Source organism: Oncorhynchus clarkii, chromosome 3, assembly GCF_045791955.1.
Source record: "Oncorhynchus clarkii lewisi isolate Uvic-CL-2024 chromosome 3, UVic_Ocla_1.0, whole genome shotgun sequence".
Lineage (NCBI taxonomy): Eukaryota > Metazoa > Chordata > Actinopteri > Salmoniformes > Salmonidae > Oncorhynchus > Oncorhynchus clarkii.
Genome location: NC_092149.1, coordinates 42,375,981 through 42,401,616, shown reverse-complemented (window position 1 = coordinate 42,401,616; position 25,636 = coordinate 42,375,981). Strand labels below are relative to the sequence as shown.

Genomic DNA, 25,636 nt, shown 5'->3' with positions numbered 1-25,636 from the left:
TTACACTCCCTTTGTTTTCCCTGGCTGACCCACGGCCCTGCACTACATGTGCTTTTGAACAGAGGGAGAGAGAGAGGGATGGAAGGAAGAAAAAATGAGTAAAAGGGAGGGATGTATTCTCACTCCCCCACACCGCCATGTGTGCTAGGGAATGAAGGGAGGGAGGGAGTTGGAAAAAGAGAGGAAGGATGGATCGATTCTCCCTTCCCTTTTTCCCTCCTACATCACCATGCGCTACGTATGTTATGGGATGCAGGGAGAGAGGAGGAGGGATGGCCGGAGAAGGGAAAAGATGAGTGTAACTGAGGGATGAATGGATTGATTCTCCCTTCCCTCCTCCCCTTCTATACCTCTCCAGCTACAATACCAGTCAAACGTTTGGACACACCTACTCATTCAAGGGTTTTCTTTGTTTTACTCTTTCCTACATTGTAGAATAATAGTGAAGACATCAAACCTATGAAATAACACATATGGAATCACGTAGTAACCAAAAAAGTGTTAAACAAATCAAAATTCATTTTATATTTGATATTCTTCAAAGTAGCCACCCTTTGCCTTGATGACAGCTTTGCACACTCTTGGCATCCTCTCAACCAGCTTGATGAGGTAGTCACCTGGAATGCATTCCAATTAGCAGGTGTGCCTTGTTAAAAGTTCATTTGTGGAATTTATTTCCTTAATGCATTTGAGGCAGTCAGTTGTGTTGTGACAAGGTAGGGGTGGTATACAGAAGATAGCCCTATTTGGTAAAAGAGCAAGTCCATATTATGGCAAGAACAGCTCAAATAAGCAAAGAGAAACGACAGTCCCATCATTACTTTAAGACATGGTCAGTCAATCTGAAAATCTTAATCGCAAAAACCATCAAGTGCTATGATGAAACTGACTCTCATGAGGACTGCCACAGGAATCGAAGACCCAGAGTTACCTCTGCTGCAGAGGATAAGTTCATTAGAGTTACCAGCCAGAAATAGTCCATTTTAAAATTGTATCAACTGCCTTAAATTTGCTGGACCCCAGGAAGAGTAATTGGGATCCATAACAAATACAAATACAGAACTGCACCTCAGATTGCAGCCCAAATAAATGCTTCAAGTAACAGATGCCACTCAACATCAATTGTTCAGAAGAGACTGCGTGAATCAGACCTTCATGGTCGGATTGCTGCAAAGAAACCACTACTAAAAGACACCAATAAGAATAAGAGACTTGCTTGGGTCAAGAAACACGAGCAATAGACATTAGACCGGTGGAAATCTGTCTTTTAGTCTGATGTGTCCAGATTCAACTATGACAGGCAAAATGAGAAAAAAAAATCCAGAAAATCACATTGTAGGATTTTTAATGAATTTATTTGCAAATTATGGTGGAAAATAAGTATTTGGTCAATAACAAAAGTTTCTCAATACTTTATTATATACCCTTTGTTGACAATGACAGAGGTCAAACGTTTTCTGTAAGTCTTCACAAGGTTTTCATACACTATTGCTGATATTTTGGCCCATTCCTCCATGCAGATCTCCTCTAGAGCAGTGATGTTTTGGGGCTGTTGCTGGGCAACACGGACTTTCAATTCCCTCCAAAGATTTTCTATGGGGTTGAGATCTGGAGACTGGCTAGGCCACTACAGGACCTTGAAATGCTTCTTATGAAGCCACTCCTTCGTTGCCCGGGCGGTGTGTTTGGGATCATTGTCATGCTGAAAGACCCAGCCACGTTTCATCTTCAATGCCCTTGCTGATGGAAGGAGGTTTTCACTCAAAATCTCACGATGCATGGCCCCATTCATTCTTTCCTTTACACGGATCAGTCGTCCTAGTCCCTTTGTAGAAAAACAGCCCCAAAGCATGATGTTTCCACCCCCATGCTTCACAGTAGGTATGGTGTTCTTTGGATGCAACTCAGCATTCTTTGTCCTCCAAACACGACGAGTTACATTTTTACCTAAAAGTTATATTTTGGTTTCATCTGACCATATGACATTCTCCCAATCTTCTTCTGGATCATCCAAATGCTCTCTAGCAAACTTCAGACGGGCCTGGACATGTACTGGCTTAAGCAAGGGGACACGTCTGGCACTGCAGGATTTGAGTCCCTGGCGGTGTAATGTGTTACTGATGGTAGGCTTTGTTACTTTGGTCCCAGCTCTCTGCAGGTCATTCACTAGGTCCCCCCGTGTGGTTCTGGGATTTTTGCTCACCTTGATCATTTTGATCAAATAAATTAATAAAAAATCCTACAATGTGATTTTTATTTTTCATTTTGTCTGTCATAGTTGAAGTGTACCTATGATGAAAATTACAGGCCTCTCATCTTTTTAAGTGGGAGAACTTGCACAATTGGTGGCTGACTAAATACTTTTTTGCCCCACTGTATGTGGATAGGGTGGTGCTCCCTCTGATGTTTACTGAAGTCCACGATCATCTCCTTTGTTTTGTTGAGTGTGAGGTTATTTTCCAGACACCACATTCCGAGGGCCCTCACCTCCTCCCAGTAGGACGTCTCGTCGTTGTTGGTAATCAAGCTTACCACTGTGGTGTTGTCTGCAAACTTGATGATTGAGTTGGAGGCGTGTATGGCCACGCAGTCACTCCCTGTGCATGGCCACGCACAGGGAGTATAGGAGAGGGCTGAGAACGCACCCTTGTGGGTGTTGAGGATCAGTGGTGTGGAGATGTTGTTTCCTACCCTCCCCACCTGGGGGAGGCCCGTCATGAAGTCCAGGACCCAGTTGCACAGGGCGTGGTCGAGACCCAGAGCTTAATGACGAGTTTGGAGGGTACTATGATGTTAAATGCTGAGCTGTAGTCGATGAACAGCATTCTTACATAGGTATCCTCTTGTCCAGATGGGTTAGGGCAGTGTGATTGCGATTGCGTCGTCTGTGGACCTATTGGGGCGGTAAGCAAATTGGAGTGGGTCTAGTGTGTCAGGTAGGGTGGAGGTGATAGGATCCTTGACTAGTCTCTCAAAGCACTTAATGATGACAGAGATGAGTGCTACGTGGCGGTAGTCATTTAGCTCAGTTAACTTAGCTTTCTTGGGAACTGGAACAATGGTGGCCCTCTTGAAGCATGTGGGAACAGCAGACTGGGATAAGGATTGATTGAATATGTCCGTAAACACACCAGCCAGCTGGTCTGCGCATGCTCTGAAGACGCGGCTTGGGATGCCGTCTGGACTGGCAGCCTTGCGAGGGTTAACACGTTTAAATGCTTTACTCACATTGGCTGCGGTGAAGGAGAGCCAGCAGGTTTTGGTAGCAGACCGTGTCGTTGGCACTGTATTGTCCTCAAAACGAGCAAAGAAGTTGTTTTGTTTGTTTGGGAGCAGGACATTGTGGTCTGCGACGGGGCTGGTTTTCTTTTTGTAGTCCATGATTGATTGTAGACCCTGACACATACCTCTCGTGTCTGAGCCGTTGAATTGCGACTCTACTTTGTCTCTATACTGACGCTTAGCTTGTTTGATTGTTGTAGAAGTTGTAGAAATATCAGATGATCAATTGAAACAGGATGCACCAGAGCTCAACTTTGAGTCTCATAGCAAAGGGTCTGAATACTGAATAGTATTTTTAATACATTTGCAAACAATTCTAAAAACCTGTTTTCGCTTTGTCATTATGGGGTATTGTGTGTAGATTCCTGACATTTTTTTTTTTTTAATCCATTTTAGAATAAGGCTGTAACGTGGGAAAAAAATCAAGGGATCTGAATACTTAACGAAGGCACTGTACACACACACACACACACACACACACACAAAGGCAGGCTGTCCTTCACCTGAGCTCATTTTAAATGGCATTGTGGGTCGTCACAGCAGGAAACAAAATGCCAGGCCTCAGGAGAAAAAAAACTATGATGTACGTGATGACTCGTGGCTTTGTTCACACACACACACACACGTTCGACTTCATACACAAACACATTTGTACAGACACACAATACAACAACTACAGTAGCTCTCTATACTTGCAGATGCCTGTGTACGTAGGTCAGCCCCGAAATGATTCATCTTATCAACTGTATACAAGAATTTACTCTGTTGTCTTATGAATTCAGCATTCTCTGTGTTGGTTTTGCCAATTCCCATTGTCACGCCTCTGAGAAGCAGTGGTTACATCATGTAGGACTGATATCTAATTGGAGGTTAACTTTACAGAAATACTATTGGTCAATAACTCAGGTTTGTATCCTAACATATTAGATGCTTACAAAAGGGCCTAAGATTCAATGATATTTCTCTTATTTGTTCCTGAACTACTGTGTTGAGATTCTTTCTTTCTTTCATTATCTTTCTTTCTTTCATTCTCTCTTTCTCTTTTTCTCTCTCTCTCTCTCTCTCTCTCTTTCTCTCTCTCTCTCTTTCTCTCTCTCTCTCTCTCTCTCTCGTTCTTTCGTTCTTTCGTTCTTTCGTTCTTTCTTTCTTTCCCCCACCCCACAGGCTTTTGGAGCATGGTTAGAATAATGCTTTTAAGTTAAGTTCATGCCTTGTATGTGAATCCATTCATTTTAGAAAGTAGTATTTAGAATTCTATTTTCAGACATTTCTTCATTGCCTGTTACTCTAACAACATGTAATATAAGTATTCATGAGAGAACAACATTTATGCCAGTTGCCCCCTTTTTCAATCTTCTTGCAACAGTGTAGAGCTTATTTAATATTACAGGTGCCAGATATCTCAAACATAATCATATTTTCAGAATGTTTGCACCAACTCCCAACTCAACCCTGTTTTCAGTCTATAACAAACAATGTATTGAGATCAATTTTATATTGAGTGATAAAATAAAATATACTGTATACAGTAGAGACTGATGCAGCCTAGGAGGTGAAGAATGTAGGGCATGCCTGTCTGTCTTCAGGCTTGTGTGATGTGTGTAAAGCTATATTCATCCATACTGTGTAGCGTACATACCACTCTGTAGGACACTTTGTGTGTGTGTGTGTGTGTGTGTGTGTGTGTGTGTGTGTTAAAGAGCTGCCCTCTCGCATAGAAAGGTCAGATGTTATACACTTAAAAAGCTAATCTGTGTTTGTGTGCGAGTGTGTGTCTCCGGCCTGCCTGCGTGTGTCAGCCTCTAATGATGAGGATGATGGAGGGACTCAAAGGAGGAGTGAGAGCCGGAGTTCTGGGGCGAGCACCCGGTGGGAGGCTAGGCGATTGGGGAGGGGTCTTTGAAGAAACTTGTAGGACGGCCGTCCATTAATATAAAAGATGTCCCATTTCAAAGTGCTTTATTCAAGCTCAGAGTACCGGCGCTCACAGAAGAGGACATGTCCACAGGAATGTTCCCTCTGTCAATTTGCAAGAAAGAAAGAAAGAGGGAAAAGGAATGGAGGAGAGGCGTGTATGTAAGGTGGGGGTGTGTGTGTGTGTGTGTGTGTGGGGGGGGGGGGGGGGGGTGTTCCTGTGTGTCCACTGAGCTCCTTTTGCCTGCCAGCCAAGCGTCTCTGTTTCAGAAGTAATGCACCGTCTCAAAGCCACAAAAATACAGAAAAGAAAGACCGTCTGCGTCTCTTGTTACATGAAAGTGGTTTTATCCACACCGCCCGGCAGTATATCAGCCTTGAACTTGGCCACTGGAGACTCTCACCCATCTCCTGTCTGCGTTTTATCAGAGAATGTTATAAACGAGGCTTTCTGATGATGAACTGATTTACCAGTGGCTATTCATTTTGTTTGGTCAGGAGTGTCTATGCATCACTAGGCAGGGAGGCTGAGACAGCAGTTCATGTCTCCATTTCTCTCTAGCTGACCTGTGTCTCAGTCTGTGTCTGAGTGAATGTCTCTGTTCACTACCAGTCAAAAGTTTAGACACACCTACTCATTCCAGGGGTTTTCTTAATTTTTACTATTTTCTACATTGTAGAATAATAGTGAAGACATCAATCAACACTATCAAATAACACTTGGAATCAGGAAGTAAAAAGTGTTTAAACAAATAAAAATAGATTTTATATTTGATATTCTTCAAAATAGCCATCCTTTGTCTTGATGACAGCTTTGCACACTCTCTTGGCATTCTCTCAACCAGCTTCATGAGGTAGTCACCTGGAATGAATTTCAATTAGCAGGTGGAATATGTTGAATATCTTTCCTTCTTAATGCGTTTGAGCCAATCAGTTCTGTTGTGACAAGGTAGGGGTGGTATACAGAAGATAGCCCTATTTGGTAAAAGAGCTAGTCCATATTATGGCAAGAACAGCTCAAATAAGCAAAGAGAAATGACAGTCCATCATTACTTTAAGACATGAAGGTCAGTCAATCCGGTACATTTCAAGAGCTTTGAAAGTTTCTCCAGTGCAGTCGCAAAAACAATCAAGCGCTATGATGAAACTGGCTCTCATGAGGAACACCACAGGAAAGGAAGACCCAGAGTTACCTCTGCTGCAGAGCATAAGTTCCCAGCCCAGAAATTGAAGCCCAAATAAATGCTTCACAGAGTTAAAGTAACAGACACATCTCAACATCAACTGTTCTGAGGAGACTTGCTGCACAAATCACTACTGAAGGACACCGATAATAAGAAGAGTATTGCTTGGACTTAGAAACATGAGCAATGGACATTAGACCGGTGGAAATTTGTCCTTTGGTCTGATGAGTTCAAATTTTAGATATTTGGTTCCAACCGCCGTGTCTTTGTGAGACGCAGAGTAGATGAACGGATGTACTCTGCATGTGTGGTTCCCACCATGAAGCATGGAGGAGGTGTGGGGGTGCTTTGCTGGTGACACTGTCAGTGATTTATCTAGAATTCAAGGCACACCACAGCATTCTGCAGCGATACGCCATCCCATCTGGTTTGAGCTTAGTCTCACTATCATTTGTTTTTCAACAGGACAATGACCCAACACACCTCAAGGCTGTGTAAGGGCTATTTGACCAATAAGGAGAGTGATGGAGTTCTGTGTCAGATGACCTGGCCTCCACAATCACCCGACTTCAACCCAATTGAGATGGTTTGGGATGAGTTGGATCTCAGAGTGAAGGAAAAGCAGCCATCAAGTGCTCAGCATATGTGGGAACTCTTTTAAGAGTGTTGGAAAAGCATTCCAGGTGAAGGTGGTGGAGAGAATGACGAGTGTGCAAAGCTGTAATCAAGGGAAAGGGTTGCTACTTTGAAGAATCACAAATATAAAATATTTGACTGGTACTTCGTTTCTCTGTGTTTCTCTCTGTGTGCGTTTGTCTGCATGTGCAAGTTTCTCACTGACTCTCTCGCTGTGTGTGTGTGTGTGTGTGTGTGTGTGTGTGTGTGTGTGTGTGTGTGTGTGTGTGTGTGTGTTTGAGACTAGAACTGTGTACAAGCAGTTCTGAGTATCATCATCACTTTTTAATATGAATTGTTAAGTTAATTAAATTATTTAGCAAAGTGTATTTTTTAAAGTTGGCACTGATTTCATAGGAGTCATCTGGTCTCTGTTTCAGGGGACGTCTGCCTGTATTCTGCCGTCTTGGCTGAGACATGATGGATTATTTCATCAGTTGAGAAGGGGTGCACTGTGATCTCTGTCTTAGGCTGGAATACGCCTTAGTCACAGTCTCTCACACACACAGACCGACCGCACCGGTGTGCACGCACACACTGAGAAGAAACATGTGTGTGTGTGACGTCGGACAAGTAAAGATAGAGATAGCGAGTAGGCCCTTCTGAGTGAAAATCTCATAATGAAGTGTGTAGAGTAGCAGGTCAGCAGTGGTCAAACGGAGACACATATCTGTGCACACCATAAGGAACCCACAGTCCTATACAATACTCTACCGAAGAGTGCCCATAGTTGGTGTGGGGTTAGAACGGTTGGGCTTTGTGCTTGAGTGTGTGTTTGTATGTCAGCATGTATGTACAGTTTCTGAAACCAGGTTGACCTGGCCTATGGTGCTCATTCAAGTTTCTCTCTCCCCTCATAACCCCTTCTTCTCTTCATCTGTCTATTGACCAGGGTCATCACTCTATCTGACAGGCACAGAAGGCTAGCTAATGACCACCTCTTATCTACACAAGCACACACACACACACACACACACACACACACAGTCCCCCGCCTCTGACCTGACAAGTCCTAAGCCGTCATTTCCTCATGTTGCTTCTATTACAACACATTTCTCCCAGAAAGCCTTCCAACTCTGCCCCCCTCCATCCATCCGTCTCTCCCTCCCTCCATCTGGTTTGAATCTGCAGGCTACTGTGTCACAGATAGGTGTAGGGACTGGTGATTTCTCTTTCATTTCTCCTCCCTCCTCCCTCTCTTCCTTATCCTCCCTTCACAATGGCTCTGCTTGTTTGGGGACTTCATAAGGGACTGGAGAGGCTGTCAATGTGTGCTGTGCTGTGCAGTCTTATCATTAGGGTCTTGAGTTTTCCTGATCACTTGACTTCACCAGGAAAACCTTTGAACCCTAATTTATGAAGAGTGAGCTGTACCTTGTTGTGTAAGTGTCACAACCCTCTTTCGGGAGACCGATATCTCTTGATGAGTTCACACCATTTTCTCTAGATTTATGTAATACTCTGAAAATAGAGGCAGACACTTTATGAAACCTTTTCTATCTATTTACAATAGCTGTTATGTTGTTCAATGGATAATGGTCAATGAGTTTTCTATAAAACAGTCTCAAATAAAAATCGGAGTGCAGTTTACCTAAATTAGTTATGTTATTGTGTTATCTTTGTGAAATGCAGGCTGCATATAACCTCATCCCAAGGCTAGTGTTGGATATCAATGATTCAAGTTGGCCTTAGTGGGAGTGACCTTACTGAGTAAAGTATTTGTCATTTAAGTTGAGCAAATCACACAACTGTGAGGTGTGTTTCCAAGTGGAGGCAAGACATACAAGTTAGGGGGAAGGTGTTGTGGGAGATGATTGGTTGGTAGATTAAGCCAGGGAGGGGGTTCGAACAATCTCACCCGGGCGCCGGTGTAAGTGTTTTTTGCACGGGCTGAAAGTTGATTGCATTTGATTATGAACCGGGCTGCCTCCCAGGCATAAGCCAGGTGCCCCGCTCTGTCTGACGGTGAAGTTGGCTCAAAACAAAAGAGACGTAATTAAGCACGTTTAGTAATGAGTAGGATTCTGTTTTCCCATGCAAAAGTGATTGCTTATGATAACACTATCTGCCCTACCAATGAAAACTAGGTTGAAAATTCAAAAATGTATTTTATACAGAATGGGTTGTATGTTTCTGGGCGATGCACCATGTTGCCTCGTTGACAACATGACCGAGCAGTACAGATTACTGTTCGATTTGAGGAGGGCGCTCCTCCCTCCCTGCCTTCGCCCGGGCCAGATTAATCAAACCTCTTCATTGCCTATGCTCCCGATCTTTCTATTGGCTAACAAAGGCCAAGTTTGCCGTGTTGGTCCACCAGACTCTTTGCGCATTTGGGCGGAAGTGTCTGGGAACGAGACTAGACTGAATATACAGCTTTTATGCTGGGAAATAGGGTTGAACTGACATTGATAAATATCTGAGTGTCTATTGCGACTTGCCATTATAGGATTCATCTTTGTGTTTTTACCCAACACTCCCCCATTATTATCTGTGGTCTGTTGATAAAATACCTGCTTTCACTTATTCAATACTATAGAAAACCATTTCATAAGTAGTTTTAGGCTGAGCAATGTGGTACACATCCAGTACATGGATTTGATCACAAAATCCCCAACCCTGCTCTTAGGTCAAGCTTTAAAGCGATATTGAAAGATTTCTCATTTTAGGTGGTTTATCTACTTTATCTACCCAGAGACAAACGAACTCATGGGTACCATTATTATCATTAGCATATCGTTATCGTAGCGCAATTGCTGGAAGTCTCCCGGTAGCTAGCTACTCTCATTAGCAGGGGAATAGACTTTCTAACTACTCCAAAACTTGGTGGTAGGTAATTTGGTCATCACAACATGGTATCTACCCGTGCGCTCACAGACACCATAATGGGACGGATACAACATTGCGATCCCCTATACATTTCTATGCGACAATGGGGAAAGAATGAGGAAGTGGATAGAATCTTAATATTATCAGTGAAATAAAAAAATAAAAAAAATATTGATTGCTATGTTTAGCTTTGTAAGACTATAAATGACCAAGCACCCAATTTTGGAGTAATTAGAAGCAGGGGTTGGACCCGGTTCAGGCAACAGAAACAAAAACCGGAAAATAACGACATTTTTCAAGGATCAGAATCATAACCCGGAACGAAAGTGATCTATACTGTTCCGGGAACAGAATCGTTATTTTTAAAGCTTGGAAACCAGTTAATAACGTTCTTTTACATTTTGGGCATCTTTTTCCAGTTCCACAAAAACACAATAAACCGCCTAGGCAAAGCCCTCTCTCTGTCAATCAGAAACTTCTTCCAGTGCCTGCCTGCCAGCTGAAAATCTTTGCAGTGTGTGTGTGTGTGTGTGTAGACTACCTGCCCCTCCCCCTCCGAAGCATAGCTCTAGCCTACTGACATTACAAGCGTGATTCAGAAGATAGGGAGAGAGATTTTTAATTGGAGAATAATGGTTTAACTTTTTCAATGCTAGTTAGGGATACTGGGAACACTAGGAATACTGTAGTTATCACATTTCACGTTGAATTTATTAGGTAAGACATTTTTAATTCTGGTGCCACTCTGCACACACAAGGTTCTTAGCTTGCGAGCTTCTCTGGCAATTCTGAAGTTCAAAGACATTCAACGTTCCTCCATTCAGGCCTAATTCAGATAATATATGTCATCACAAGATGCCCAGAGCTTCAAGCCAAGCCTCTTCCTTCTCGCTCTCGCCCCACCCACAAAATGTAATTTACATCTCATGCCCTACACTTGTTTTTCCACCACGCATGTTTAACAACTCATTGCGCTATAGCTTGCCCACTCCATAGCAAGCTGCTCTATCTGCACTGCATGATTGTAGTTTAATGTCAAGCTAAATGTAAAACAAAATACGATTTCAGAGGTTTAAAAAGTAACAGAAAAAAAAACAATATAAACCAGTACTTTTTTGGTGTTCAAACTGGTTCAGAGCTTTATTTTGCTGGTCGGAACAGTGGAATGGAACAAAACAATATATTGTTCTGTTCAGAACAAAACAAATGGAAAAAAAATGTTGTTCCAACCCCTGGTTAGGTCTATTCACCTGTATGTGAGAGGACCTGGATACTGTACCGGGAGACTTCCAGTAATTGCGCTATAATGCTTGCTATCTTCAATAATCTCCAAACTGCACGCCGAGACATACAAATTATATCCATGCGTTCCGACTCTGGGTAAGTAGATAAACAACCTAAATCTCAAAATCTTGCAGTATTCCCTTAACGCTGGACTGGTGCAAAGCTGACAGCTACACTCTTTATTTTTCTCTCTCTCTCTGCCTCTCTCTCTCCCTCTTTCTCAATTTCTACTACTCTCTCCTTCATCAATATTACTCTCTCTGTCTCTCTCTCTTTCCCCCTGCGTCCGTCATCCTTCTATGTAATAATGGACTATTTTCTTTGTTTTGTCTCCTTTTCAAGACGGAGGCAAGGGAGACCATCCCCAGGATGCTGGCAGAGTTGGACCTGGGCAGGACAGAGAAGTGTGTGAGGGTCAACTCAGTGTCCAGCGGCCTGGCGAATGCTGACCTACAGGTCATCCTGCAGGCCGAGGTTCTGCCTCCAGCCCTGATGCTGCCCAAGGTGGAGGACGCAGCGGAGGTGCAATGGGTATGTGTCTTTTATGTGTGTGCGTGTGGAGGTTTTTGCTTCATGATTGATTGCCTGAGACCTAAGACTTGCGTTAGCTCCCAGCGCTAACAGTAAGACTTTGGCTCAGTGAGCTAACACAGTCTTGTAGTGTGCAGTCTGTGTCAAACCCAGTTTGACACATCGGTGCAGTGACTTGGATTCCATCACTTGCCGTCTGCTGCTAGAGTTGATGCGGCGAGATTGGTGGAGGGCAATGTTCCCTCTAAACTGCGTGTGTATGTGCGCGCAGTAGCCCAGAAACTGCCACACAGCTCCCCCGGGACTGCCACAGCGAAATATCAGCCCACAGAGAGAAGCACGAGATTGAACTTCACTAGACTTTCTGGAGCAGTGGTCACAAATCAGTCGATCTCGACAAACATTCTGTAAAAAACTGTTGGTGGTATGTGCCCCTGATTCAGCTGCTCTGCACTCCGGGGAGACAAACTGTTGCCATTTTGAACCATTTCATGTGTCTGAAAGTACAAACTGCCTTCCCGGTGAGCCCAAAGAGCAAATCAAGTGTGCTATAGGCTTACCCCTGGACAATCGGATGGCTTAGATCACCATGTCTGCAGTAATGTAGCAGGCATAAAAGAAAGCTACACCAAAGATTATACTGTGAGATTCCAAAACGTTTAAAACCATGACTAGGAGTGAGACTGTCAACGAATACAGCAAAGAGATGCTGTTTTTATGAACGAGTTCATGTTTAAGTTCTAACTCGGCACTGTCAACACTTTGTATTCAACACTTTCATAAGCCGTAAAATGCGTGTTGTATTTCCACTCAGCGCTACAACAAGCACCCCAGCAGTAATGAATGGTATGAAAGTGTATCTATAGGCTTGCGTTGTTGTTTTTGTTATTATTAGTGGCTTGGGTCTTTTTTTAATATGGAGGAATATTTCACTTTCTCTGTTCTCAGGAGTAACAACATTCAATTGTCCATGAGGCAGAAATAATGAAGTGCGACTCAAATTACGCAATCAGCTGGAAGTCCATGTCCTTTTTTGGTCAGTGGAGGAAAGGGAGAGCGGAATGATATTGATAGGCGGACCCTCAGTCAGCTGTTCTCTCCCTCTGCTGAGACTGACCATCAGATGCAGGCATCATCAGCCCAGTAAAATAAAAAGTCAATTATGTAAATGTATGCTCACTCAGCTGTGCCTCACAAGTAATACAACAATGGATCTATTACCGGTGTGATCATATAGCTCATTTTGAAGTATATCTATTTTTTAAATTGCCTGAACAACAATGCATTCATTGGCAGTGAAATTAAAGCAAAGCCAGTATGCAGTGATAATGTATTGGACCTATAGCTTACTGCTCAAACCTCATTGCTACAGTTCTGTTTTAAATTGGTTAATGTTGCGTAGGCTTATGTTTTTTAAGTCATGTTAAAAAAATCTGAGCGATAGATCTCTGCTTGCATTTTGACCCCATGGTCTTGACCCAGAAAAGGTTGGTACCCACCGTTCTGGAGTTTTCCCTGTTAACACTATCAACGTTTCCCTTTACTTTGGCAATTGTGATTGAATCAAAGCAATATCAGCCACTTTCAATGCAACATACCGAAAAACAAAACAAACTATGCAAGAGATTTTTTTCTTAATTGGACTGTGTTAACAGCTTGAGCGGTCGTGAATGGATGCGCTTGTTTTGTTTCTATCCTTTGCTAGTTAGTGAGTTATTAGCCAAGTTGTAGATAATTTGGGGAGTGATTGCTTCTTACAAGAGCACAAAACATGTACATTTCGAGACATCTTTGTAAAGTGAGTCAGGTAAAGAGCTTGTTTTCTTAACGGTGCAGTGTTGTATATTGAGACAGGCTTGAATAAGCTAAGTAGCCAATAGGCTGGGGGTAGCATGATTTGTCTGATTCTCTGCAGTAATGGTATAGGAATGATAATGCATTTCATTTTGTAAAGTGGTTTCTTGCATCAAACACAACATTTTCAGTCACCTCCTTGTCTGAAGGACAAGTGGATAAACAGATTCATGTTTTTTTCCCTCAAAAGTCTCATGGAATGTAGACCTACATTGAACACCCCACATTTGCTGCTACTGTAGGCTGAATGATAGAACAGCTATTTCTATGTTAAAATGTTATGGGATGCATTTTCTCCGTTGTTTTTGAATGTAGGCCTCTGGTAGGCCTACACTATGATTAAATAGCAGAGGTGGGACCAGGTCATTGTTTTACAAGTTCCAAGTCAAGTCCCAAGTCAAGACAGGCAAGCCATAATGTTCTCTTCACCAAATGTAATACCATTTCATATTTTTAACAAGAGTAATAGTTAGTATATTACATTTACACAAATCATGAATGCTTTAAAAAATATATAGTGTGGCAAAAAAGTACTTAGTCAGCCACCAATTGTGCAATTTCTCCCACTTAAAAAGATGAGAGAGGCCTGTAATTTTCATCATAGGTATACTTCAACTATGACAGACGAAATGAGAAAAAAAATCCAGAAATCACATTGTAGGATTTTTAATTAATTTATTTGCAAATTATGGTGGAAAATAAGTATTTGGTCAATAACAAAAGTTTATCTCAATACTTTGTTATATACTCTTTGTTGGCAATGACAGAGGTCAAACGTTTTCTGATCTTGCGTGGAGCCCCAGATCAAGGGAGATTATCAGTGGTCTTGTATGTCTTCCATTTCCTAATAATTGCTCCCACTGTTGATTTCTTCAAACCAAGCTGCTTACCTATTGCAGATTCAGTCTTCCCAGCCTGGTGCAGGTCTATAATTTTGTTTCTGGTGTCCTTTGACAGCTCTTTGGTCTTGGCCATAGTGGAGTTTGGAGTGTGACTGTTAGAGGTTGTGAACAGGTGTCTTTTTATACTGATAACAAGTTCAAACAGGTGCTATTAATACAGGTAATGAGTGAAGGACAGAGGAGCCTCTTAAAGAAGAAGTTACAGGTCTGTGAGAGCCAGAAATCTTTCTTGTTTGTAGGTGACCAAATACTTATTTTCCACCATAATTTGCAAATAAATTAATTAAAAATCCTATAATGTGATTTTCTGGATTTTTTTCTCATTTTGTCTGTCATAGTTGATGTGTACCTATGATGAAAATTACAGGCCTCTCATCTTTTTAAGTGGGAGAACTTGCACAATTGGTGGCTGACTAAATACTTTTTTACCCCACTGTATATATTTATTACTTGCCAAATAAACTTGATTTCCATGGAAATACATGGGTAGCCATGAGAAAAAAAAACTCTACTAAAAACTTGACTGTCGAGGATCGCTATGGGGCACAATCGGGCGATGTAGGCTTGTACACAATCGCCCAACCTTAACACACACACCCGCTCTATGTGTGGTTACAGTAGGCTAACGTATGTCAATGGTTTCAGGAACAGCAATAACATCAGGCAGGATTTAGGCTACCAACTGCCTAGTCAGTTGTAGCTCAATCTTGGGTGCAATGATCACATTCCTGCACTGACTGACTGTGTGGAGGCTCATTGATTTAATGTTACGTTAGCCTACATGCTACACTAGCTAAGTTATGTATAGCTGTCGGCTATATTAGCCACGACTTACCGTTCTTTGTGCAGCTTCAAATGTCGAACATAATTGGAAATTGTTGTGCCTCCGTCTGTAATTTTCTTCCCAAATGTTTTGCAAGTTGCAATCCGTTTTTTGTTGACTACAGCGTAGTCTTTATATCCGAAAATAATAATTTTTGGTATCATCTTCGGAATTTACGCACCGACGTTCCAAAGCACTGCCACGCGCAACTTTTTCTCAGCTGCGCTGCACACTTTTTTATATAGCTTCATTTTTAATATTTGGGCTTGGGGAGGGTATCAAGTCAGTTCGAGTCAAAAGGCTCAAGTCCAAGTTATGTCACAAGTCATTGGTGTTAAAATCAAAGTCGGGTTGCAAGTCATCATATTTGTGACTCGAGTCTGACTCGAGTCCACACCGCTGTTAAATAGCCACAGTAGCCAACATGGCCACTGTTAAAACTGTAGCTTAAAGCGTTTACAGTCTCAGTGTTCACAGTAAACTCACCATGGAAGTCGCACAGAATCTTGCACAGAACATTGGTGGAGGGGGGATGAATTGTAATAGAGGTGGTTCAGTTTCTCAACCTTGTCTGGGAGCTGAAGACTTGCATTTACTCTCTCAACCATTGCCTAGGCTTAAGCTCAACATTCTTGTGCCACTCCCACGACCCGTGTTGAAAACTCAGATCACATATTGTTCAACATCTTGCGCAATGGAATCAAAAAATAGGAGAAGTGAGAAACTAAAAATACTTAAAACATTTCTGCCTTCTTCCCTCCCCCTCTGTCTTTAAAGCACACAGCGGCCCTCATGGACAAACCCAATGCAGTAAGAGGAAACCACAGGAATCTTCAAAGTAATAACAACAAACTTTGCCATTTCTCCATCAAGCGAGGGGAATTGATCCCTGTGGCAGGGCCCAGGGAGAAGCCCAGTGTTGCTCTTGGCACTCGGTAAAAAAACAGATGACATTTCTTTAGCTGGGGCTTTAGAAGTTCCATAGATGTCTGAGCGAGCGCAACTGTGACTTGCTCTACCCACTGTGGAATTTGGGGAAATTAGAGAGCACTTATTGAACTAATGAGTTGAGATGCCATGTGTTATATCATATTATGATATAAGATGGTATATATCCGTATATAAGACAGTTATTAATAAAATCATAATTAACATAAGAAAGGGGCCATTATAGTTTCTGAACTGAACATACAGAATTTTTAATCTGAGTTCCCAATTTGACATCTTTCTTGTTTGTTAAATGAGAATGGATGTTAGTCATTGAACGGTGTGTGTGTGTGTGTGTGTGTGCGTGTGCGTGTGCGCGTGCGTGCATGACTTTGTGTCTACACTTTCACTTTCTTTAGCCCCGCTGAATGGATACCTCAGTCTGTCCCGTCAGCTCTAGGCCCTGCGCCACTCCAGACATACGTCAACCATGGGAGACAACAAGCTCGTGGTTCCAGTTCCGTATAATCATAATGATACATACGAAATTCAGACCAGGTAGCTATTGCTTTTTCCAAAGTCAAGACAGAACTTAATTTATTGATAAGACGGATAGCAGAATTTACCATCCATTGAGTTAGACAACCAATACTTCCATGTTAATCGCACCAAGCTACACAGTAATAATCAATTAGCTGATATAGCAACTATTGAATCTAAAACAGGGCGAATTACTATCAGAACCAAAATTAATCAAAGTTTATCCCACTTCTATAAAGAATTGTACACTGCAGATTGCAAACTTTTGCCACGTGGTGAATCTGCGGCAAACCTTTGACAGCAATAACAGTTTGCCAGAGTTTATCTTAGGATTCAGTTTGAATCTGTGCCAAACATGGGGCAACAAGTTCATGACCAATCAAGGAGATAAGAAACATCTGTTTGAAAATGGAAACCAAGCTATCTAGGTAGCTAGCTACCTACCAAAGTTGTCCGGTGAGTGTCTAACTTAATTAAACTTCTTAATAAACTTTCACATTTTATTAGCTCAATGGTTGCTAAATAACAAAGTCATGTTTTAATGGGATAGAGTGAAACACATTTTGTTGATACCAGTTTCAATCTATCAGTGCCACTGACTGACTGGCTAGCGCTTAGCTAGCTAACGTTATATATAATTTTTGCACAATTCATGTGATAGTTAGCTAGCTAGCTAACTAATGATTTTCCTAAACATGTATTTTTTTTAGGTGAATACGTCGCTGTTTTTTAATACCAATATGCTAGTGTCATGGTTCAGTAACATGTTAGCTAGAACAACAGCTAAGGTTGGTAGCTAGCTAGCAACACTGAGTTTATTTGACATCAAAGCAAAATGTCACTTTTGCAGATGGATACCCTCCCCTTACCCATGGTGTTGGAAGAGGCTGTACTGGGATGAGGATGCATCAACACCCTGGAAATATGTTTGTGGTGCACTCAGTCATACAACTTTTTTGAGTGATAAATGAGTGTGTTGTCTTCAAGATTGATAAGGTAAGTAAATCTATTTATTATTCTCATAAATGTAGCCCATACAGTAGCTTGGCATTTTTACTATTTTGTTGCCTTACAACCCGGAATTAATTGGGTGTTTGTAACATTTGATATTCACAACATGCCTACCACTTCGAAGATGCAAAATATTTTTGATTGTGAAACAAACAAGAAATGAGACCAAAAAAACTGAAAACTTGAGCGTGCGTAACTATTCACCCCCCCTAAAGTCAATACTTTGTAGAGCCACCTTTTGCAGCAATTACAGCTGCAAGTCTCTTGGGGTATGTCTCTATAAGCTTGGCACATCTCACCACTGGGATTTTTTCCACATTCAAGGCAAAACTGTTCCAGCTCCTTCAAGTTGGATGGGTTCCGCTGGTGTACAGCAATCTTTAAGTCAAACCACAGATTCTCAATTGGATTGAGGTCTGGGCTTTGACTAGGCCATTCCAAGACGTTTAAATGTTTCCCCTTAAACCACTCGACTGTTGCTTTAGCAGTATGCTTAGGGTCATTGTCTTGCTGGAAGGTGAACCTCCGTCCCAGTCTCAAATCTCTGGAAGACTGAAACAAGTTTCCCTCAAGACTTTCTCTGTATTTAGCGCCATCCATCATTCCTTCAATTCTAACCAGTTTCCCAGTGCCTGCCAATGAAAAACATCCCCACAGCATGATGCTGCCACCACCATGGATGGTGTTCTCGGGGTGATGGCCAAAGAGCCCAATTTTAGTCTCATCTGACCAGAGTACCTTCGTGCTTGCTTATTTTTTTTCTTTAAGCAATTGTTTTTTCTGGCCACTCTTCCGTAAAGCCCAGCTCTGTGGAGTGTACGGCTTATAGTGGTCCTATGGACAAGATACTCCAATCTCCACTGTGGAGCTTTGTAGTTCCTTTAGGGTTATCTTTGGTCTTTTTGTTGCCTCTCTGATTAATGCCCTCCTTGACTGGTCCGTGAGTTTTGGTGGACGGCCCTCTCTTGGCAGGTTTGTTATATATTCTTTTAATTTTTTAAATAATTGATTTATTGGTGCTCCGTGGGAAATTCAACGTTTCAGATATTTTTTTATGACCCAACCCTGATCTGTACTACTCCACAACTTTGTCCCTGACCTGTTTGCAGAGCTCCTTGGTCTTCATGGTCTTCATTGCTTGGTGGTGCCCCTTGCTTAGTGGTGTTGTTGCAGACTCTGGGGCCTTTCAGAACAGCTGTGTATATATACTGAGATCATGTGACAGATCATGTGACACTTAGATTGCACAGAGGTGGACCTTTATTTAACTAATTATGCGACTTCTGAAGGTAATTGTATGCACCAGATCTTATTTAGGGGCTTCATAGCAAAGGGGATGAATACGTAGGCACATACCACTTTCCTGTTTGTTTGTTTTTTATTTATTATTATTTTAAAAAGTACTTTTTTTCATTTCACTTCACCAATTTTGACTATTTTGTGTATGTCCTTTACATGAAATCCAAATAAAATTACAGGTTGTAATGCAGCAAAATAGGAAAAACGCCAAGGGGATGAATACTTTTGCAAGGCACCGTACATTCACTCTTTGGAACAATAAGATCTTTCATTTTTTTAAACAAGTAGTTAGCTCATCTTGATCATGTGTTGTTCCTTCTCTCTTTCTAGAAGCAATCTGTTACCAGGCAAAAAGACAGATTGATGCCTTCAATCAAACTGAGGACAGATAAATATGAGTGCACCAGACAGGTCAAGGCTTCTTGTATGCATGTCTTTGAGATGTAAGTTATACTATAAAAACATGTTGGGTTGTTTGGATGATCCAATAGCTATGTTGCAGGCATTGGGTCAATAGTTGGGATGTTTTCTGTAAATACAGCAAGGTTAGGTTTTTGGTGCTGGCTTATTAAGTTTGGGGTATGGATTTTTGACCCAGCCAGTGGTTTAATTCTCCCGCCACCAGCGTGTAAAGTCTTGCAAGTATTTCAGTTCTAGCTAGCACGTCTGAATGCGTATGTAGTTATATAAAATATATAGGTTTTTAAATATATTTTCCTTCATTATTTTCCCCTGACCCCACTCTCCCCCAATTTGAATAAACTCATGGACAACAACACTTAGGCATCTTATTCTTCTAACTTATACATACTTTTTCAGATATATATTTTACAATCATTTTTTGTTTATTTTTTGTCCCATCCTTCAAGTACCCTCAACCTCTCCCATCTATCTCTGAATACCAACCAGCTTTGATTTCTATTTGCCATATATTTTCCAACTGTGCTGTTTCACAAAAGTTCTTAACCTATATACATTTTACGTTAACAGTATATTTTACATTAGTTATCTTTAGTCATTTTAGTTATTTATTCCTACCCTTCAGCTCCATTCAACCCTTCCCATCTCTGAACACCATCCAGATTGATTTCTATTTGCCATATATTTTTCAACTGTGCTGTGATGTTTCACAAAAGTTCTGAACCTTTCTATTCTCATAGTTTGTTAAGATTGTAAATGAAAGATAAATTGTTTTGCTCAGAGTATTATTATATTATTGATCGATTGACTATGACTTTTCATTCACCCAGTAGTGCTATTTACAGAGTTAGCTCCAGGTAAATGTTGCAGTTATTGAGCCATTAATGAACCTGCGACCAAAAGCAAGCTACATATGGACAGTACCAAAATAAATGATCTAAGGATTCTGTCTCTTCGCAGTAAAATCTATTCTATTGTTTGCAATCATTTTTTTATCATTTAAATTTAAAAACTATGGCATCATTTTGTGTATCAGTTCATTAACCATGTGCCATGAAATCGGTACATCAAACATTTCTCTCCAACTATTTTGCAATCTATATGGCACAGCTGTCAATGTTTTGGTCCTCAAATTAAACTGGTATACTTTTTTATTTATCACAATTTCCGTTACCCAATTTTGGTCTTTAATGCAGGGCCAACAGACAAGTTCCTTACTTTCCTACCCTTCCACTTGCCTCTTGCATTTTTTGAAGTAATGCTGCAATTAGTTGCTTGTAATTTTTGGTAGAACAGACATTTTGTAACGGCAGATCTCCTCTTCATCTGAAGAGGAGTAAGGATCGGACCAAGATGCAGCGTGGTAAGTGTCCATAATGTTTTTAATACAGACAAATGAACACTCGAACAAAAACAATAAACGATAACGTGAAATCTACAACAACCGAAACAGTACCGTGTGGCGACAAACACACACACGGAAACAAACACCCACAACCCAACAGTGAAACCCAGGCTACCTAAGTATGATTCTCAATCAGAGACAACTAACGACACCTGCCTCTGATTGAGAACCATACAAGGCCGAAACAGAAACCAAACGTAGAAAAACAAACATAGACTGCCCACCCCAACTCACGCCCTGACCATACTAAATAAAGACAAAACAAAGGAAATAAAGGTCAGAACGTGACACATTTCCATATATTTTTGTTAGCTGCATGTGTGACAATTCCACCAGTCCTATTTATGATATCATTTGCAAAGATTATTTACAAAGAAAATCTAAAATGTATGTATTTTTATCAATTAGTAGATTAACTATAATATTTGTAATATTTATTTATTTTCTGGTAGATTAAACTGAAATTACAACCAATTATCTATGGCTGTTTTAAAAATAGAGATATTTTGAAAAGGATTATATTATTTTCAAATAACCGAAAGTGAGAGGTTGTAGTCAGAATAAAGGGACATTTTTGAACATATGGTTTACTAATTACATTACTAATCTGCTAGAGAACCAATTTGGATTTAAGTATAACTTTTGTATGACTGAAGCCTTTAGTGAGAGGTCTAATTCTTTCATATTTAATCATTTCTACCCTCCAAATTCATATTCATCACATTAATTGGCCGTTTAATTTTGTCTGGCTTACCGTTCAAAATAAATGTAATATGTTTTGCTCATATAATTTAAAAAACAAGTTGCTCAGTGTAGCCAAGGCCATAATCAAATAGGTAAACTGAGAGAGTTAATCAAGGTAATATTTCCACAAAAAGGACAGGTATTTTCCTTTCCATGGTAGCAAGATCTTATCTCTTTTTATTGTCTTTCTATTAAAATGTATTGAAATGAGATCATTTCTTTCTTTCGGGATATCAATACCCAGTATGCCCCCTTCACCGTCAGACCATTTTATTGGTAAACTACACGGTAATGTAAATGTTTATTTTTTATTTTTATGATCCAATATATAATATAGTACACTTATAATTTGGTTGTAATCCAGAGAGGTTAGATAAAGTACCTAGATCCTCTCTGAGGCTGTGGAGTGAGCCATATTGTGGATTTAAAAGAATACGTAACTCATCAGTGTACAATGACACCTTTGGTTTTAAGCCCTGGATTTCTAGCCCCTTGATATTATTGGTTGATCTGATTTTAATAGCTAACATTTTGATGGCCATAATAAATAGATATGCTGATAGTGGACAACCTTGTTTTACTCCTCTTGACAGTTAAATACTTTCTGAGAAGTAGCCATTATTTACTATTTTACACCTGGGGTTACTATACATAACTTTAACCCATTGTTTAAAAGATTCTCCACAATTTTAAATATTCCAGGCATTTACCTATAAATTCCAGTGGTACTTTATCAAAAGCCTTTTCAAAGTCAGCTATGAATACCAGGCCTGGTTTCCCAGATTTTTCATAGTGTTCTATTGTTTCCAGTACTTCTCTTGTATTGTCTCCAATGTATCGTCCATGTAAAAAAAACTGTCGGATTCGGATGGATAATATCCGACAATAGTTTTTAATATTTTTTATTATATGCGCTATGCATTTTGCTAGAATGTTTGCATCACAACACCGAGGGGCCTCTAATTTTTTAAATGGATTGGATTTTTATATTTCCCGCTTGGGTGTTTCAGTAATAATGAAATCAGACCTTGTTGAGTATCTGATAATCTACCTATGAGTGGTTAAAACATGCTAATAACGGTCCTCTGAGTACATCAAAAAAGGTTTGGTGTACCTCAACTTCTCTACCATCCAGCCCTGTCTGGAATAAAACCCTTTCATGAGAAAAATACTCATTCTGATTGGCTGGGCCTGACTCCCCAGTGGATGGACCTGGCTGTCAAGTGGGTGGGCCTATGCCCTCCAAGGGCTGCACCCCTGCCCAGTCATATGCTTCCATAGATAAGGACCTAATGAATCCATTTCAATTGACTGATTTCCTTATATGAAGGAAATCATTGAAATTGTTGAATGTTGCGTTTTTATTTTTGTCAGCATATAAATAAATTATCTGGGTTCCCAAAATACTGATCTCCATAATATAAGCAACTTTTTGAAAGCTAATTTTCTCAGCTAGCCGTTACCAGAATCTGAACCATCCTTTAACTGGAACAGAATATGGAAGTATCCCTTACCAAAAATACAGGCTTCTGGCAAACTGTTGTGGCAAACCTTTGGCCAATTTGCCAAAAATGTCCAGCAAGGTCATATTTTCACATGCAAATTAAACTCAGCAAATAAATAAATGTCCTCTCACTGTCAACTGTTTATTTTCAGCAAACTTAGCATGCGTAAATATTTGTATGAACATAACATGATTCAGTAACTGAGACATAAACTGTACAAGTTCCACAGACGTGTGAATAACAGAAATGGAATGATGTGTCCCTGAACAAAGGGGGGGTCACAATCAAAAGTAACTGTCAGTATCTGGTGTGGCCACCAGCTGCATTAAGTACTGCAGTGCATCTCCTCATAGACTGCAACAGATTTGCCAGTTCTTGCTGTGAGATGTTACCCCACTTTTCCACCAAGGCACCTGCAAGTTCCCTGACATTTCTGGGGGGAATGGCCCTAGCCCTCACCCTCCGATCCAACAGGTCACAGACGTGCTCAATGGAATTGAGATCCTGGTTCTTCGCTGGCCATGGCAGAACACTGACATTCCTGTCTTGCAGGAAATTATGCATAGAACGAGCAGTATGGCGGGTGGCATTGTCATGCTGAAGGGTCATGTCAGGATGAGCCTGCAGGAAGGGTACCACATAGTGTTGAGATTGCCTGCAATGACAACAAGCTCAGTCCGATGATGCTATGACACACCGCCCCAGACCATGACGGACCCTCCACCTCCAAATTGATCCCGCTCCTGATTACAGGCCTCGGTGTACCGCTCATTCCTTCGACGATAAACGTGAATCCGACCATCACCCCTGGTGAGACAAAACCGTGACCCGTCAGTGAAGAGCACTTTTTGCCAGTCCTGTCTGGTCCCGCGACGGTGGGTTTGTGCCCATAGGTGACGTTGTTGCCTGGTGATGTCTGGTGAGGACCTGCCTTACAACAGGCCTACAAGCCATCAGTCCAGCCTCTCTCAGCCTATTGCGGACAGTCTGAGCACTGATGGAGGGATTGTGCATTCCTGGTGTAACTAGGGCAGTTGTTGTTGCCATCCTGTAGCTGTCCCGCAGGTGTGATGTTCGGATGTACCAATCCTGTGCAGGTGTTGTTAAACAGTGTCTACCTGATGGCTCTTTGTGTATTTCTCGCGCAAAAGACAGAGGTAGCAATTTTTCCACCCGGTCCTACTGAAAAAAGCTCTGTCCCGGTTGATATATTATCGAATAGATATTTGAAAAACACCTTGATTGTAAACAACGTTTGCCGTGTTTGTCATTATTATGGAGCTAATTTGGAATATTTTTCGGCGTTGTCGTGACCGAAATTTCCGGTCGTTTTCTTAGTCAAACGTGAAGAACTAACAGAGCTATTTTTGGCTTTTTTTGGCTAAAATCATTTTTCTTGAATAAAGGAACATTTGCTATATAACTGGGAGTCTCGTGAGTGAAAACATCCGAAGCTCATCAAAGGTAAACGATTTAATATGATTGCTTTTCTGATTTTCGTGACCAGATTTCCTGCTGCTAGCTAGGCATAATGCTAGGCTATCGATAAACTTAAACAAATGCTTGTCTTGCTTTGGCTGTAAAGCATATTTTCAAAATCTGAGATGACAGGGTGATTAACAAAAGGCTAAGCTGTGTTTGAATATATTTCACTTGTGATTTCATGAATATGAATATTTTCTAGTAAGATCTTTTGTCTGTTGCGTTATGCTACTTAGTGTCAGTTGATGACAATTCTCCCGGATCCGGGATGGGTAGTTACAAGAGGTTTTAACTTCCTGACTGATATCTTGAGATGTTGCTTCAATATATCCACATAATTTTCCTTCCTCATGATGCCATCTATTTTGTGAAGTGCACCAGTCTCTCCTGCAGCAAAGCACCCCCACAACATGATGCTGCCACTCCCGTGATTCACGGTTGGGATGGTGTTCTTCGGCTTGCAAGCCTCCCCTTTTTCCTCAAAATATAATGATTGTCATTATGGCCAAATAGTTCCATTTTTGTTTCATCTGACCAGAGGACATTTCTCCAAAAAGTACGATCTTTGTCCTCATGTGCAGTTGCAAATCGTATTCTGGCTTTTTTATGGAGGTATTGGAGCAGTGACTTCTTCCTTGCTGAGCTGCCTTTTCAAGTTTTAGGACTGTGGCTATAGATACTTTTGTACCGGTTTCCTTATCTTCACAAGGACTTTTGCTGTTGTTCTGGGATTGATTTGCACTTTTCTCACCAAAGTACATTCATCTCTAGAAGACAGAACGCGTCTCCTTCCTGAGCGGTATGATGGCTGCGTTGTGCAATGGTCTTTAACCTGAGGAGTGTAGGGGGCAGTATTTTGATGTTTGGATGAAAAACGTACCCAAATGAAACTGCCTATTTCTCAAGCCCAGAATCTAGAATATGCATTTAATTGTCAGATTAGGATAGGAAACACTTTATACTTTCCAAAACGGTCAAATATTGTCTGTGAGTATAACTGAACTGATATTGCAGGTGAAAACCTG

At 41.0% G+C, this 25,636-nt stretch overlaps 1 protein-coding gene across 1 annotated transcript in view; it reads left to right on the top strand.

Annotated features, from left to right (window-relative positions):
- The window catches only part of LOC139395671 (citrate lyase beta like), a 199,032-nt gene that overhangs the window by 105,807 nt on the left and 67,589 nt on the right, over nucleotides 1-25,636 (top strand). Inside the window, exon 3 of the mRNA XM_071143001.1 lies at nucleotides 11,511-11,699. Coding sequence (XP_070999102.1) covers nucleotides 11,511-11,699 — 189 coding nt within the window. The remainder of the gene's footprint in view (nucleotides 1-11,510; nucleotides 11,700-25,636) is intronic.